This window comes from Carassius auratus, chromosome 27 (genome assembly GCF_003368295.1).
Source record: "Carassius auratus strain Wakin chromosome 27, ASM336829v1, whole genome shotgun sequence".
Lineage (NCBI taxonomy): Eukaryota > Metazoa > Chordata > Actinopteri > Cypriniformes > Cyprinidae > Carassius > Carassius auratus.
Genome location: NC_039269.1, coordinates 22016804 through 22033146, shown reverse-complemented (window position 1 = coordinate 22033146; position 16343 = coordinate 22016804). Strand labels below are relative to the sequence as shown.

General features: G+C 38.4%; 2 protein-coding genes across 11 annotated transcripts in view; both read right to left on the bottom strand.

Annotated features, from left to right (window-relative positions):
• Positions 1-1844: 1844 nt before the first annotated feature.
• rab3aa (RAB3A, member RAS oncogene family, a) lies at positions 1845-6215 on the bottom strand. 2 transcript variants are annotated; one of them, XM_026206665.1, is made up of 5 exons: positions 6108-6215; positions 4600-4827; positions 4378-4496; positions 3881-4005; positions 1845-3800 (listed from the first exon to the last, which is right to left on the bottom strand). In XM_026206665.1, the coding sequence occupies exons 2-5, from the start codon at positions 4825-4827 to the stop codon at positions 3610-3612; spliced, it is 663 nt and encodes a 220-aa protein (XP_026062450.1). In that variant the 5' UTR covers positions 6108-6215; the 3' UTR covers positions 1845-3609. The 2 variants fall into 2 exon arrangements, with proteins under 2 accessions (XP_026062450.1, XP_026062451.1); XM_026206666.1 differs by lacking the exon at positions 6108-6215 and adding an exon at positions 5994-6086.
• A 547-nt stretch (positions 6216-6762) lies between these two features.
• pde4ca (phosphodiesterase 4C, cAMP-specific a) overlaps positions 6763-16343 on the bottom strand; it is a 40709-nt gene continuing 31128 nt past the window's right edge. For 8 of the 9 annotated variants that reach the window (XM_026206649.1, XM_026206652.1, XM_026206650.1 and 5 more), the window contains 13 exons: positions 16303-16339; positions 15208-15281; positions 15078-15127; positions 14854-14966; positions 12141-12234; positions 11526-11698; positions 11322-11420; positions 11068-11232; positions 10883-10982; positions 10640-10794; positions 10403-10525; positions 10110-10292; positions 6763-9182 (listed from right to left, as the gene is read on the bottom strand). In XM_026206649.1, the coding sequence (XP_026062434.1) occupies positions 8700-9182; positions 10110-10292; positions 10403-10525; positions 10640-10794; positions 10883-10982; positions 11068-11232; positions 11322-11420; positions 11526-11698; positions 12141-12234; positions 14854-14966; positions 15078-15127; positions 15208-15281; positions 16303-16339 (1849 nt within the window). In that variant the 3' untranslated portion in view covers positions 6763-8699. Of the gene's footprint in view, positions 9183-10109; positions 10293-10402; positions 10526-10639; positions 10795-10882; positions 10983-11067; positions 11233-11321; positions 11421-11525; positions 11699-12140; positions 12235-12765; positions 13543-14853; positions 14967-15077; positions 15128-15207; positions 15282-16302; positions 16340-16343 lie in introns of those variants that run through there. The other variant, XM_026206658.1, reaches the window with a different exon arrangement.

Here is a 16343-nt window from a genome sequence, read left to right as displayed (position 1 = left end):
CAGAAATGGGAAACTTATCAAAGAGTGTTTACTTGGATTTATTTTAAATAATGTTATTAATATACAGCTGTGTAATTAATTACTTCGCCATAGTTTTTGTTGTGCAAATTATTAAATTATACACCTGTTATAATTATGTATCAGAGTTGTGGAGCTCCTTTCTCACATGTTGATTCTTCTGATTTTATTTCTAACCAGAATGAACATGAAAAATAGGCTAACTGCTAAATTTTACACTAGAGCACATCTTAAAATATCATTTGAAAAAGGCTTGGATCTTTATAGCTGCTGTCATAATTGTAATTCTGAGTAGGCTCCGTGACTGGCAGGTGGACCTGCATTGATGAAGAAGAGAGATAGAACTTAATTTACATGAAGTATATCATTCACTTATTAAATCACAAAGTGCATTAAGAAAAGTAGATTTCGTAATGAATAGGATATGTAAAAGCACTTAAAAATTTGTAAAGTATAGAATGCAGGTCTGTATATTACTATTTGAGCTGTTTATTTAAATTCAAATTTACCTTTGCATGTTTTCTGAGGGAGCTGGCGTGAGAATATGATTTATTGCAGTGCATGCAAATATATTGCTTCTCGGGTGCGTGGACACGTATGTGCTTTTGTTTATCACTGCTGTTTGCAAAACGCCTTTCACAGGCCTGGAAAGGGCATCTGAAAGGTTTCTCACCTGTAACAACAACAACAAAAAAAAGAAAAGAAAATTAAACCTAATCCCTTCATGCAACATTAACAAAAAGAAAAAAACAATTGAAGTGTTACCTGTATGTGTCCTTTCATGAATTTTCAGGTTTTCTGCCCGTGCAAATGCTCTTCCACACCCAAAGGAGCACTGAAAGGGCTTTTCTCCCGTGTGCACTCTTAGGTGATTGATCAGTTTGTACTTGGCCTTGAATGGATTCCTTTGACGAGAACAGTCTTCCCACAAACAAACGTAGCTGGATTGTCCTGACAGATTAACATGCTCCACTGTCAGATGAGAGATGAGCTCCTTCATTGTGCAGAAGGTTTTCTTACAGCACTGTGGAGCACCTGCGGATCGCTCCAGCCACTGGCAGGTAAACTGCGACCGGTTTGTGTTCAGACTGGATCTATCCATGTCCGAACTGTTGAACATAAACCTTTCTCCTTGTATTTGTTCATTCTGTGCGCTGTGAAACTCTTCTGTTGGACTCAAGTGTGTATAACCATTCACATTCCAAACTTCCTGCTGTTGTCGATCTACGACAGAAGAATACCCCTCTGTACAGACTGAAGAGTCATTCTGTCCACAAGAAACTTCAACCAAACTCCTGTTAAACTGCAAAAAATCCATAGTCGAGGAAACCATGACCCCTCCATCACAAATGCCATAGACATCAGCAGGATTATCCAGAAACATCTGAAAGCAAGAGCCAAACGCAGACATATTTTATAAATTACAGTTGTAAAGTAATTTCTGTAGGTCTGTAGTTGGAATTTCTGTAGGTCTTCACTGCATCGTCCATCCATAAATCTGTGCGGATCTTGATTTCCTTGAGAAAATGTTTAAAGAAGGTAATTTATGCAGTACGTTTAACATGTGGATGCTCTCAATTCCCCAGACTCTCTTTATTTAGCATCTGTACTTGTCAATTAGCCGCCATCAAATAATTAATAAATAATCTGAAGATGCAGAGTGTGCATCAAACTCTTCATTGTTTCTTACCACACAATAAACCTTCAATATAAACTAGCAAACCAAGCATTACATCCAGTTTTGCAGCTCATTATAGGCCTTTTTGGGCCCCTCTTTATCAAAACAATGTAAAAGGTCAACAATGACCGTAATAAGTCACAAAAGATTTCAAACATAGCTTTTTATTGAACTCAGTAAACAGAATAAACAAGTGGTCACTTGATTCTCATAAAACTCTTGACAGTAAGTGTCCTGCTTATATCACTTGCTAACAGTGGTTTATTCTTACCATTATCTCCCAGAGTGAAACACAGTATAATGCATATAAACTAAAAACTGATTTGGAATTTGGAACTGAGGGACTACTGTCTTTCTAAACAAAAAAAAACAAAAAAAGAAAAACTCAAAATGCCAACTAATGCACAAAAAAAAAGTATCAAAACCAAACCTCTGTTTTATGGCTTCTACTTTAAAAGTGATTACTCTGCATATAAAGCAAACAAATGTGTCACATTTCTCTGTATGAATAAGAAGATCCCAGTGGTTTGACATTTGTTGGACTGTAAAAAAAGGTTTTAAATGAAGGAAAAAAATCTTAATTTGCCTTACAGACAATATCCCTGCATATCCAGTGACTATTTGGTATAAAAAAGCTTCTGAATTGCATAGGGGGAAATCAACACATATTTCTACAAACATGATTGTGTTTAAAACTCTGTGATTTATAAAAGCGAGACATTTCAGATGTCCAAGCCTGTCATAAGTATAGCAGTAGCCCTCTTAATCTAATGCAGAATACATACATCAACAAAAACGCATGTACATAAATAAGCAATAAATGATGCAGTAAATCAACATACTTAATTACAACTAAATCAACATTATTGTGTGCATTAACATATGTTAATTCTCTAGTGATCAATCAGTGGTGCATAAAGCATCTGTTTTCTAATGCCTAAATGGGAACTTCAAGCGAATCACAATGCATTTAGTTTTAATATAAGTCTTTTCAAAATACAGTCTTATTAGCTGCTATTCTTTGATTTAGGTTCTCTTCTCATTAAAGCTTTTATTGTGTTTTCAGCCCATGGATCTATGCTTGGAAACATCTAGAAAATACTAGGATGACATACTAACATGCACACACACTCACACACTTCCTTTATGGTAAAACGAGGAGTTTGAGACCACCTGTATGTAGGAACCAGAGTAAAAGCAGAACATGTAACTGAAAATACACTTAACTTCATTAATTCCTTCATATTACAAAACTAGAAGCAATTAAGCACATCATAATTATTTTTTTCCTAGTTACATCTATTATTACACATATACCGTTTTTGCTTATATAATATATGTTTTACAAAACACACCTGCAGTTATTTTAAAAAAAAATAAATAGGGAGCAAATTAATTAGTGCGCATTTCGTTTTCACTCTATCATTTTAAAATGAAGAGCGAAACGGTGCTGAATTCAAGCTTAGGATTCCTTCAAACGTTCTATCTTGGGATGAGCCTTTATGCTGGTCCCAAATGTATATTTTTCTGTTTAGGAAATAATCTCCTGGCGATGTATTGAGGATATTTGTGTTGATCATTTGAACTTGATGAATCCAAAAACTTACCTAGGAAATGCTCATGAACAGTGTAACAAAACAAAATGTGATTCACCGTAATGTCACGTTGGAATTAATTTGACCCTGAAGTCAAAAAGATATGAAATTATTCAAATTCTTAGGGGTTTGAGGAGCATTGGTTAACGATATCAATATAAGAGAAACAAAAATGCACTGATGTCAATCTGACAAAAGGGACAGAGAGTGGACAGGTTCTCAGCGGCATCCCATCAGCTCTTCTCGTACCAAAGCCTTCTTTCCTAGAGCGTCCATTGTTCAGTCTGCTGGGAACGGTGGAGAGGCTGTGAGCGACCCTCAGCAAGCACAGTCTGTGTGAGAGCGCTGCGGCTGCTCACTGAGCTGAGGGCCCTGCCGGTTTCCTGTAGTGGACGGGTCCGCCGACTCCGGATTCTCGGCCATCCTCTCACAGATTATGTCCACCAGTCGATCAAAGGCCTGCTTCACGTTAATGTTGTCCTTGGCACTGGCCTCAAAGAACTCAAAGCCTGCGACAGTCAAAAGAAGTAAAATGCACTATTATATTCAAATAGAGAATACATGATGGAAATTCCAGTGGAAAACCCACCCAGCTGTTCAGACAGCTGTCTTCCTCTCTCGGAAGCAACCACTCTCTCGTCTTCCATGTCACACTTATTTCCCGCCAGCAGCACTTGAGCATTGTCCCACGAATACGTCTTAATCTGTGTGGACCTGAGAGCAGTAAACAAGTCATGAAGAAAAAGCATGTGAACTGCCTGAATGCTAGTGCAATTAAAATTGCATAATATATATACCAGACATGTTAACTAAGTCCTTAACATGGAGTCTGAGTCGAGTCTTGAGTCAATTAATGGCTCGCTAAAAAAATTCCATTCCGAATTCATGTATTGAAGTCTTTCTACTTTAATTTAGTGCCGACTTTTGACCGATGTGAGTCATGTTATGTAGCAATTTCATGTTTGTAGTGGATAAATCACTTGTTACTGGAATCACATCACACCTGGTTGTTGGAGAATATAGCGCATGTTCTCAGGACTGTGTGTGTTTACACAGAAACTAGGACAAAAACAAGCTCTATCGTACCAGTCCTGAACGGCATTGAAGGAATCCTCGTTGGTGATGTCATACATCAGAATGAAGCCCATCGCTCCACGATAGTATGCTGTGGTGATGGTCCTGTACCTCTCCTGCCCAGCAGTGTCCTGAAATACACAGAAGTTAAAGTGAAAATGTCTTGCTGGTCCTTTCAGTAAAACACTCCTTTCTCTAACCCTAAACTCAAGACTCTAGCGGAGAACTCCTCACCCATATTTGGAGCTTTATCCTCTTGTCGTTCCGGTAGATGGTCTTCACTTTGAAGTCAATGCCGACAGTGCTGACGAAAGCAGGGGTGAAGGAGTCATCAGCATAGCGGAACAGGAAACTGGTTTTGCCGACACTGCTGTTACCAATGATCAGGATCTTAAACATGTAGTCAAAGTTCTGATCCGCAGACTCTTTTTGTCCATATCGAGCATCATTTGCTGAGGCCATCTGTAACAATAAAACAAACAAGGTGATTTATAGAATTGTGAAATATCTTTTCTTCCATATTGTGATGTACATTTAAGCGTAATGGATGGATAACAACATGGGATTCATACAGTTCTACAGTAGAACATACTTTTTTAACAGTGGTGAAGCAATTGTCAAACTCAAGCTTTGGTTTAATTACAGTGGCTTACTTTGGGATGATTATCTCTGTTATCGCAGGACTAGTAGATATTTGGGCAAAAGCCTTAGTTATTCATGTGGATAGAGAAATGAGCATATGTAGGCTAACAAACAATTAATAAAAATAGATTTTAGACAGCTGCTATATATAAATAAAATAAAATTAAATAATAAAATTAAAAAAATGGTGGTTTTGAAATGCCAGATAATTTAATAAAATAAGTAATTTTAGTGAACAGAGAGACCAATAACAGCATATAACAATAACATTATTACCCCTTCTCGTTGAAATTGCTACCTGATTGACTAATCCTAACACCTCCCCCACACCTAACCCTAAACCTAACAATACTAGGGGGGAAGTAATCAGTCACAACACTGGCTAAACCCTGTGCCCAGCTCAGGACCTTAGCACACCATCAATATCAGGGGAAGATTAGTCTAATATTCCCATTTTATCATGGAAGACCAGTGTGGTTCTTTGTTTCCCTTATGGAGACAAACCAAATGCCTGAATGTTTATTCCTGCTCTGTTTAGTCTCTTATTTGTCAGGCCACCTGAGCAGCCAGGCACACATCGAGGCTGAACTCAAACATATTGCTCAGGCTTGGCGAACATGATTAGAGCAAGAATCCTTCGCGTATGAGAAATGCAGCTACGTTTGAGTTAACTGTCCAATCGAGACGTTTAAAATAAATGTCCGCCTGTGAGAGCTGACAGCGGTTAAGTCCGTTGAGCTCCGGTTAGCATCTATCCGCTTAACACACACGGACTGATTTCCTTTTTTTATTCGGGTCAGTGAGTGACTAACATCCCATCGACCAAACACACAGTAACGAATCCGTCGTAACTGCCTGCGACAATGTGCGGAGTGTCAAAAGCCAGTTGGCATTTTAGTTTGTAGCATGCAGCGATGGATTACACAGCAGAGGCTGTCTGTTTATGATCCATCCCTGTTAGCGATGTCAAATGAAGGTTAACCTACGCTGTTTTTAAATCTAAACCATTTATTTCCTGACGTTTCTATGCGCCTTCTTTTTCATTTCGAAATAAATGCAAGGCGGGGAGGCAAGATGTTGCCAGAGAAAGCTCAGCTTACCTTAGAAGGAGGTTTATCTAGTGTGGTTTGGATGCAGTTCCCAGCCTGTGCACCTGCGGTCTCCTGCTTGCGTCACTCGACGGGAGCCAGCTGGGGGCGGGGTAAACAATGACTGACATGTGGATTAGCCAATTACACGTCCGCTCTGTCACCTTTGCGATTTAGCGGTCTGATGCTTGAAGCATGAGCATTTGCTAGTTTTTGAAATGCTTTAAATTTATACTGTGGATTCCCATTTCAATATTTTCAAGTCAATTCCAATGAAATCATAACAGTCAATTACAAAAAAATTACTAGGCATAATAATTATTTCATATTAAACAAAACGTATATGAAAATAATGACATACTAATTTATGATTATGACAAAATCAAAATAATGACAATCCAAATAAAATATGAAATAGAAATGTCATAACTTCGTAACTTTTGTCTTAAATATCACATGTAATTTTTGTTTACTTTTAATGTTTAAATTATTATTTTTGTCATAGTTTTGGCTTTTTGTGCCATCATTTGTCATTATTTGTATATGATCAATTCAACTTTGTCATAATTATGATTTATGTCATTACTTTTTGACCAATTGCAATCTTATAATTTACCAAAGCATTTATTGTTTTAATATTATAGAAATGGATTTCAATAGAACAAGCTTACTAATAGTTCTTCATTTATTGGCATTATTTGGGAACAGGAAAACGATCACAGCAATATTAGTAACAGCATTGTAGTGGTCAACAGTACTGTTGGGATTGTCAGATCTGTGGAAGAATAAAAAAAAAGACCGAACAGAGGTGTGCTGTATGGATACAGTCAGTTGAACTTTGCATGGCCGCTCAGCATCTCTTTCACCACATGAAACATTGCTAAAGAGCACAGACTGACATTAAGGTGAACATAAAGCCAATAATTAAAAGCCCCGCTTAATGTAATCCACTTACATACAAAGATTCACTGTATCCAATATTAAAATTCATACCATGGTATAAAAAGGACACAAATAGTCTGACTTACAATGAGCACACTGCGTCAGAAAGACTTATAAATCATGAAAACTCTTAAATAAAAATTCAGCTTGACAAATCGACAGTTTTGAATAACAAAAGAAAAGAAAAGTAAATGCTCAAATCAGTATGTTGCTGACAGTAGTTGATGTCATTGATGGAAAATAGCCAGTGGCAACATGGAAATTACAGTACAGCATATGGATCATGCTTGCTTGGCACTTGTACTGTGATTGGCTATGTCCCTGCGAAGAGCAGAGCACTGATCAATCACCAAAAACCAAAGAACACAAAAGGTCTGGCCCAGAAAACCAACTTTGGCTTAATGTGTTATCTTGTAGCGCACCGCTCTCATTTTAGAACATTTGTTTAGACATCATACATTTGTAAAGATGTTAAGATACCTCATATTTTTAAGTGTGACCAGCACAGAAATAGAGAGAAAGTACACATGTGATTTGAGGACACCGATCACTTCCTTTACAGCTAATGTGGGTTTCCAAGCTAACCCAGCCTTCCAGAGACCAACTTACATACAGGGTGCGTACACATGCTGGTTACCCTGCAGATCACCGCAAATCCTAGTCTTCTGTATGTTAAGAATAACTCCAGATATCTTCTAAAGTGCTACCTAGAATATCAGAAGCAAGCCGTTTTAAAACTGTGACGTAGAGTGTAATAATTCTTACGCTCATGCTTTGGATGAAGCGGAATAGAAAAATAAATGAGAAGCATATGTAAACCATGTGAATGCCTTAAATTAAAGCAGCATATCTACAGATAAAGGTTTGAAGGGGTTTTAAGTTAAAACGGTCAGATCATGACTATAATCTGTGCAAAGGAATAACAATACAGAGCCACTGTGTTCGGCTGGAGTGGGAAATCCTATAAACGTGGCTCCAGTTCCACTATTAAGCACTAGGTGGCGTCACATACTAATAGAAAAGATCACAATCATGGCTCGACTTCAGCCTAGAGATTTTATAGTGATCCAAGGAAGACGGCGGTCACTTTGTGGGTACCCTCAAGCTGTTTGCTACATAAAAGCAATCGTTTCTTTGAATCCTGAGATGTTCTGTTGTGTAAATGTTAGGTTGTTCTGTTCAGCTATTAATAAACCAGCTTTAAGTCAACAGTGTGTCTTTTTAAAAACATTTTAGTGCACATACGTCTCACATAAAAAGTGTCCTGTTTATGGATCAATATGTTCGGACGGCTCCACTTGTTGGTTAACCTTAAAGCTGGGATGTCTCAGGAAGACACTTGAGGACGTTTCCTCTCAGTCCATCACACACAGGCAGTTTCACGCTTGACGGTGAGGCCGAATGGCATCCTGAAGTCACGAGACCGAGAACGTTTTAAGAAAGCTTCACACTTGGACAGTCCGTAGAGTTGGAGCTTTCTCCAGTGCAAGGTGACTACAGTATAAAAACGTCCTGTGGAAGCTTTCCTACCTCTCCTTTGCTCTCCTGCACTGCATCGCCTCCACCGGAGGAAGCTAAGAATGGGACGGAGAGGGATAGGGAGGTGGTGAGGAAGAGGTACGAAAGAAGAAAAAAGAATGCAATGTAAAAAGTGCACTAGTGTTATGTTCCCAGGCGCAGGCAAGACACGCTTTTCCCTTCTTGGTCAAGTTCTCTCTCCTCATCTTCACTGTCTGGCGGCTCGCCCATCTTAAAAGACATTGTCCTGCAGCCAGGGGAGCGAGGGGTCAGGTGTGTGCGGGGAGCTGAAGACGGATGTTTGTCTTCTGGATCTGTCTTGGAGGAATCTTGTGTGGTGGAAGTGAAATCTTCGTCCACGGGACTCTCGATGTCAGACTCCCCTTCTTCCTCTAAGGTCAGTTCAAACTGGAATTTCTCCCCCGCTGAGGCGGTGCCTCCACCTATCGCTCCCATCCCGACCACAATGCCCTTGTCCTCAGGGGTGGAAGTGGGACTGTGGGGGATCATGCTCTGGTACCACTCTCGATTGTCCTCCAGCGTGTCGAGAATATCCTGGGCATCAGGATGAACCAGGTCCGCCCAGGTCTCCCAGAGCGGGTGCACGATGTAGTCAATAAAGCCCACCTGATGGACGGGGAACGAGCAGGTAATATGAGTTTGTATGGTCATTATACAAAAGTGGATTTAAACAAAACTGTGCACAAGTGTTACTTATGTAAGCCTGTTAATATAGTTCAAATAATTACAATGTGTATATACATGACTTAAAATTATAACATAATTATTAATTATTATTATTGTTGTTGTATTTGATAATAATAATAATAATAATAATAATATAATTATTGTATTTTTATAATAAAAATGTTTCATTATTATATAATAATCAATATCTATCATGTTTATTTCATTTTATCTGTATGTAATGGTTATTATTAGAAATGATTAGAAATAGAAATTATTAATATAGTAAGATTAATATATGTAGGTATATACAGAATTTACATATTCACATACGATTTTGTAAAATGTTTTATCACTATATAATATTAGTCTATTTGTGTTGTTATTTTATTATTAATCATATACTGTTATACTATATACTATATAATCATATACTATACTATATGTATTATCATTTAGAATTATCTTTTTAGTTTTAGTTTTAGATGTAGGAATTTTGTTATGCTTTTGTCATTTTATTTATTTTTTTACATTTGCTTGAATGTATTGTTATTTCAGTTTTAATTTTAAATAATATATATTATATAGAATATATTTAATTATATATAATTTAAATCACTTTAAAATAACTTTTAATTTCAAACTGATTTAGTTAGTTGCCAGCTTTTGTAATTGATGTTTAGATTTTTTACTTACATTTTTTTAATCTAATATGATTTAATATCATCTAATTTTATTCGAGCTTTAATTTAATGATGTTTTTATTTTATTTTATTTTATTTTATTTTATTTTGTTTTTGATGGAATGAGGCCCAAAGTCCTCAAGGCCAGTTTGTGGTATATTATTTGGCATTTTCCCTCACTCACCTGTGTTTTCTCAATGGAAGCATTGTGTTTGTCACACATGGGGCTGATCTCCATTCCCTTATCTCTCTCTCGGTCCCCCTGAGTGAAAAACTCCACCATGATGCGATCCGTCCACTGACGGTACAGCTCCAGAGGCTTTGTTGGGTTGCTCAGGTCAGCACAATGCACCATGTTCTGAAGAACCTACACATTTGATAAACCACACATTTTAACTATAAACTTTCTACTTAAGAAGCAAAAAAGATTTTCTGACAATATAAAACGGCTTTGCTCCACAGAAGCTCAAACAATACCTGAATGCGATCAGAGTAGTTGTCTAACAGCAGCACGCCCAGACTTGTCACCTTCTTGGTCTCTACCATGGTCTTGAGATCCGCTAACAGGTTCATATGCTTTGACATGTCAGTGGCTAGAACCTGCAAAGAGTCAAATACACAGTAAATAAATAAAACCACGTGCTGGTTGTAGTTCTCAGACTTGGATCTCTTCATCATTGGCCCACAGATTTGTCTCTGCCTCCATTTCCTCACCATGTCAATGACCATTTTGCGCAGCGACTGCCTCTGTTTCTTGGTCAGGTTCTGGAAAATGTCACAGTTTTCTTCCTGCAGCAGTTTGAAGCCAACAGCCAGGTGGTGGTTCTCCAGAACAGAGGAATCGTTGTACATGAGAGCCAACTCCGAGTCTGGAGAAAAGTATTACGTTCTTATTAGTCAACAACACAGCGTGCAACCGCAATGACAAGCTTCTGCTGCTCTGCCGCGGCCACTCACTTGTGTTGATGAGGAACTGGTTGGACACTCCAGGGTGGTCCACGTCATGTATTGCACTGGCAAACATTGCGGCCAAGATCTCAAGGTCGGTGAATACAGCCTGGCAAAACAGAATAGCAAATATGAAACATTTTGCTTTAGAGACTAATGAGCAGATGATGAAAAGGAAGCTGGTTGAGACGAACCTCCAGGGCAGGGGTGGACAGCAGGACATTGGTGGACTGGACCACATCAGCGGCGTGGATGCTGTTATGGTACGCTACATCCGAGTGGTAGTTCTCCTCCAGTGCCATCATGTAGGTAATAAATGTGTCTACAGGGATTTTGAAGGATTTCAACAGGTCTCTTTCCTGTGGAATAGAGGTTCAAGACATTTGTTGTTGTACTGCTTTAACCGAAACTACATGAGAAAAGTTTTTTTTTATTCCACATTTTATACCTGAAAGATTGTGTACATCGCTACCGTTAGGGGTCGCTTGCCAGAATACTCCGATATCTTGAAAATATCCACGCCCCATTTGTCAAAGTCCTCTAACTCCTGCAAAAGGGAGTTGGATGCAGTTTAGAACTGCAGATAAGGTCCATGTTTACCATGGTGATTTTAGTTTGCTGATAGTGTGTTTTACTGGCCGTGAGAGCTCACCTTGGCCAGCAGATCTTCCTGGTCAGTGCTGATGCCAAAGCGTGGGATGCTGGAAGCTGCGACACTGGAGCTGTGTGAGGGTTTCTTCACTCCACTGATCTGAGACATGGGCCGCTTTTTCTTCTCCTTCTCCTTGGTTGGGGGGGACATAATCTCCATATCATGTTGCTTCTCTGCAACACAAGTTCATTTTTATATCTACAAGCAATGACAGACGGCTCATTAGATGCACTTTGAAAGAGTGGCAGGAAATGAAATAAAACACAAATACACAATTATTCGGAAAAATTAAAAAAAAAATGTGAGCAATTAGCAACTAACTGAAATAAACTGAAGTACTAAAATTACTAAAACCAAAATCAATTAATGCTGAGTAGTTCACAGAAAAAAATACATTAAATATAAAAAAAAACCCACAAATGACTAAAGCCCTGAAACTGAAAATATAAAAATGCAAGCTGATTCAATATATTAATAAATACTATAATAATATATAAATAATACTAAAATAACACTAATAATATACATTTTTTTTCATAAATAATATTTTGTGTTCTTCTCATAATCTAATCTGAAATGAAAACATTTGAGAAAGAACAAAATAGTTGGTTTTACCTAAGAAGGTGCTGGAGATGAACTCTGAGACCTGGTTTCCTGACTTGCTCGTCTCTGACAGCTGGGTTAGTTCTCGATTCAGCATCCTTTTGAACTGCAGAACAGGACACAAGAACCAAACACATGCGTTTTGAGAATCAACATCTCCAATCCACTGCATTTCCTTTTAATTATAGCTTTCCCATACAACACCTAACTAAGTTTTTTAAAATCAAACAATTTCATTCAACAAATGTGTGCTGCAAAACATCACATGACATACTAATATCTGAATATAACTGCATCAAAGAGTGGTAGCAGGCCTTCATTCAGCTGCCACAGTCACCCAAGATGAGGGGCTGGACCAAGCAGGAGGAGCCTTTCATCTGTGTAGTGTTATTATGTAATCATACACGAGGTTTCAGAATGAAACACTTCAGACTGAGGCAGCAATATGTACAGTAGTACTGTAGAAGCCACACACACACTGACATCAGAAACACCCCAACACACCCAAACTGACATCCTCACGGCAACTCACTGCACCATCTGTGATTTATAGTGTCAATGAGAGCATCCCTCTCAACTTCAGATAAAAACAATGCAACAGCTTCTCCCAAGAGCAGAATCACAGCACGAGTCTTACCTGAACATACATCCACGACACAGAGAGCAGGTAACTGACGTCTGGCATCTCAGCACCAAATGAAGACTTAACAAAACAGAAGCACCGTCTGGTCGGTGCACATGCTATAGACACGTTCCAGATCGCCTGCTTCAACAGCAGTCTAGCGGTCCAAACCGAATGTGGTGGCACTGCAGAGCTCAGCCCAGCACCAGGAGCTCCAGCTGCCATGGGCTGCACCTGTGGCAGGCTGAGAGCGTGTGCAGCTGGCTGGAGCGAGTCTGCATCGCTGCCGCATGCTCTGCTCTCCTACTCTGCCCGATTCATGTGTAAACAGAGAGATCAGGCTCCTCCCAGCAGCCCCCTCTCTCTCTGGCAGGTAGCTCCCCACTCGCTGCCGCATGCTGGCCAATCGGATGGGTTTTGTCACAGAGGCTGGGTCAGGGGGAGGTGTGCGATTGGCTCACGGCTCTAGGGCACATGCAGGGGCTGGATGGGGTGGATACAGGGGGCCGGGGCTGTACCATGTGCACTTGGTTTGAAGCTGAAAGCTTCAGGAGCCGCTTCATGTTTTGCGCGCATGTGTGTGGATGTGTTTTCCATTGTAATGAGCGAGGGAAATAAATAGATGCTCACTCTGACACAGAGCAGGGAAACCAAGCAAGTGTGAGGTGTTTTTATATATTCTGAATGTTTATATCACACTAATGCATCATCGATATCAATTTTTTTTAGATTTAGTTTTTGATTTGTACGTTAAAAAAACATTGTTGTAGTATCATGTTTTTGTGTTAAACCGCAGGAGTGTTTTCAACATTGTTAACAATAAGAAATGTTTCTTGATCACCAAATCAAACTGTTCATTAGAATGATTTCTGAAGGATCATGTGACACTGAAGACTGGAGTAATGGCTGCTGAAAATTCATTCTATTTTAAAATATATTAAAATAGAAAACAGTTACTTTAAATTGTAATAATATTTCATGATTTTACCTTTATGTACTGTATTTTTAATCAAACAAATACAGCCTGGTTAGCATAAGAGACATCTTTTAAAAACATTAGGAAATCTATTTTACAGCAAATGTTTGAAAGGAAGTACATTTCGATTGTCCTAATTATTTATTATAACATTAACTTATCAGGACAAAATGTACATAGAAAAATTTATTATTTTACATTAATAAAAAAAAATGGCTCAAGTGGTAGAGCATTGCGTTAGCAGCGCAAGGTTGTGGGTTCGATTCCCAGGGAACGAATGTTAGGTAAAAAACAATTTTTTCATTTAAAGCACTGTAAGTCGCTTTGGATAAAAGCATCTGCTAAATGCATAAATTTAATATATATATGTGACATAATTAGCATAAATCTTTTTCTTTCCCCTGTTTAAAATGTTTCCATTTATTTTCATTTAATAATATTCTGGATGATGCAAAAGTTGTCTCTAATTATGTAGCTATTAACTTGTTTCAAGAACTGTCCCATCTTACCCTTACTCGTATGAAAATATGGCACTGCAAATTTGACAATGTCAAGAAAATTCAGTGCTTTTATTTTAACGTCAATACTCTAAAATGTTTTGCATGCTCACTTTTTATATTTTCTTCACCTCGACCAGTGCAGGGTGATTCCTGAACGTACTGCAGATACATCAGTGATGTTAACCAAAATGAAAACACTCAAACATGTGTTCATATGTGCGCATGTGTGTGAGAGTATGTATCCGTGATGCACGAGGTCGCTGTGTGGGTGGGCTAATCACGCGTCACACAGTCTATGAAATCCCCAGCTGGAATGAGGGGAGATAGATGAGGTTGGGGAAGCAGATTCATCCATGACTCCACTCTCTCTTTCCCATTTTTCAGCACACGATGTGGACGGGGGTTGGGAGCGATTCAGAGCATGCATGAATCCTATTCCCATCTAAAATAGACATCTGACGCATGTGTAATTCATAGAGAGGCATGTTGAGTATTTGGGTGCTGTTATCAGCAAGCGTTGATGTATTGTGTTGGATGGTTATTAGCACTAAGGGCAAGTCCCTGGGTGACAGTCGAGATATTTGATCCCTGTCAGTAATGAATCATCTTTTATTTTGGTAGATCTACCTTGTTAGATGCCATCTCACTGACTGAGTGACGTGTCTTGAGAGTCTCGAGCTGTTCGAGACACCAGTCCAGCTCATCCAGAGTCTCCACTGCCAACTTGTGAAACGGCTCCTCTGCAAAATACAGCAAAGCATGTTATATCCATGACTATAGTGTTCATCATCATGTGTATTAAAAATAAACTTTGTACTGTTATCCTTTTCTACAAGAGGTTGTTGTCTAACCTGGAAGGCTTGTCTTGCACATGGATGGTGGGTTGCTTCCAGTGGACCTCCTGTGGAGATTGTGTCAGTGGAGATCAAGCATGACTTTAAAAGCATTTGAACAGACATTACACTGTTTACTGGGCCTTACTTGGTCGGGACACGGTCTTGCTGATGGGTCAAAACAGCAAAGTTGCTCCGCACAGTCCTCAAGCTGGCAAGGACCTAAGAGAAGAACAATAATGTAGGTCTGTGCCAAGAACACATACTTAGTCCTTTCTTTCTTTTTGAAGCAACTTCAACTCACTTTCTGTATTCAGAAATCAGTGTTTCTGATTGTATTATTACTGTCCAGCAAAATATGAAAAAAATATTAAGTTAAAGCAAAACTGTATAAGATATTTTCAGAGTACTTTTTTTAAGTATGTTGTCTTTTTTGCATTTTTATTGTATTATAGAATTAAATATAGAATATTTAGTAAATAATATATTATATATATATATATATATATATATATATATATATATATATATATATATACACACACTGTATATATACACACACATATAAAATCTTCTGAATAGAAACCTAAATTTCAGTTATGTCTTACAGTAAACTTAAAATCAAGAAACAATTTGAAATTCTTAACATATTATCCCATTTTGCTTCTCAATTTCATTAATGTTATTTTTTTTTTCAATGTTTAGGTATTATTACTTGAAAACACGATGAAACACAGGGTTATTAAAATGATTTTTGCAGTGAGCGAGAGAGAATAAATGTTACATAGAGAGGTGACCTACAAAAAGAAAGATTTGCGTAAAACGTCTGGCTTGTCTGAAATTGTGCAGCTCTTTTGGAGTTTCAAAAGGACATGAAGGGTATCTGATTTCCAAAGCCATGCAGATTTCTCATCTGTCAGCATCCATATCGACAAACCCGGTATTGGATTCCTAGCCTGTTTTGTAAACCGAGTACAGTGGTGACGCAAATCCCACGTAAAGCAAGCTGCATAAGAGCGGAAGGGCTGTTCCCGCCAATGCCAAAGGCAGCACACTCCACTTACACACAAAAAAGGCACTTCTAAATATCAGGAGATATATCTCTATTTAAAATATAGGGAAAGCAAAGTCAAACTACCATGTTCCTCAACAGAGAAACCACATGATGCAAAGGCCATGAATGCCCATTAATGTCAGATCAACTACGTAAGCTTTCATTTTCAAGGCCTACTCTAATACTAACCTGTGCAAACGGTGTAACTATCATGTCTTCTCCATGTCTGT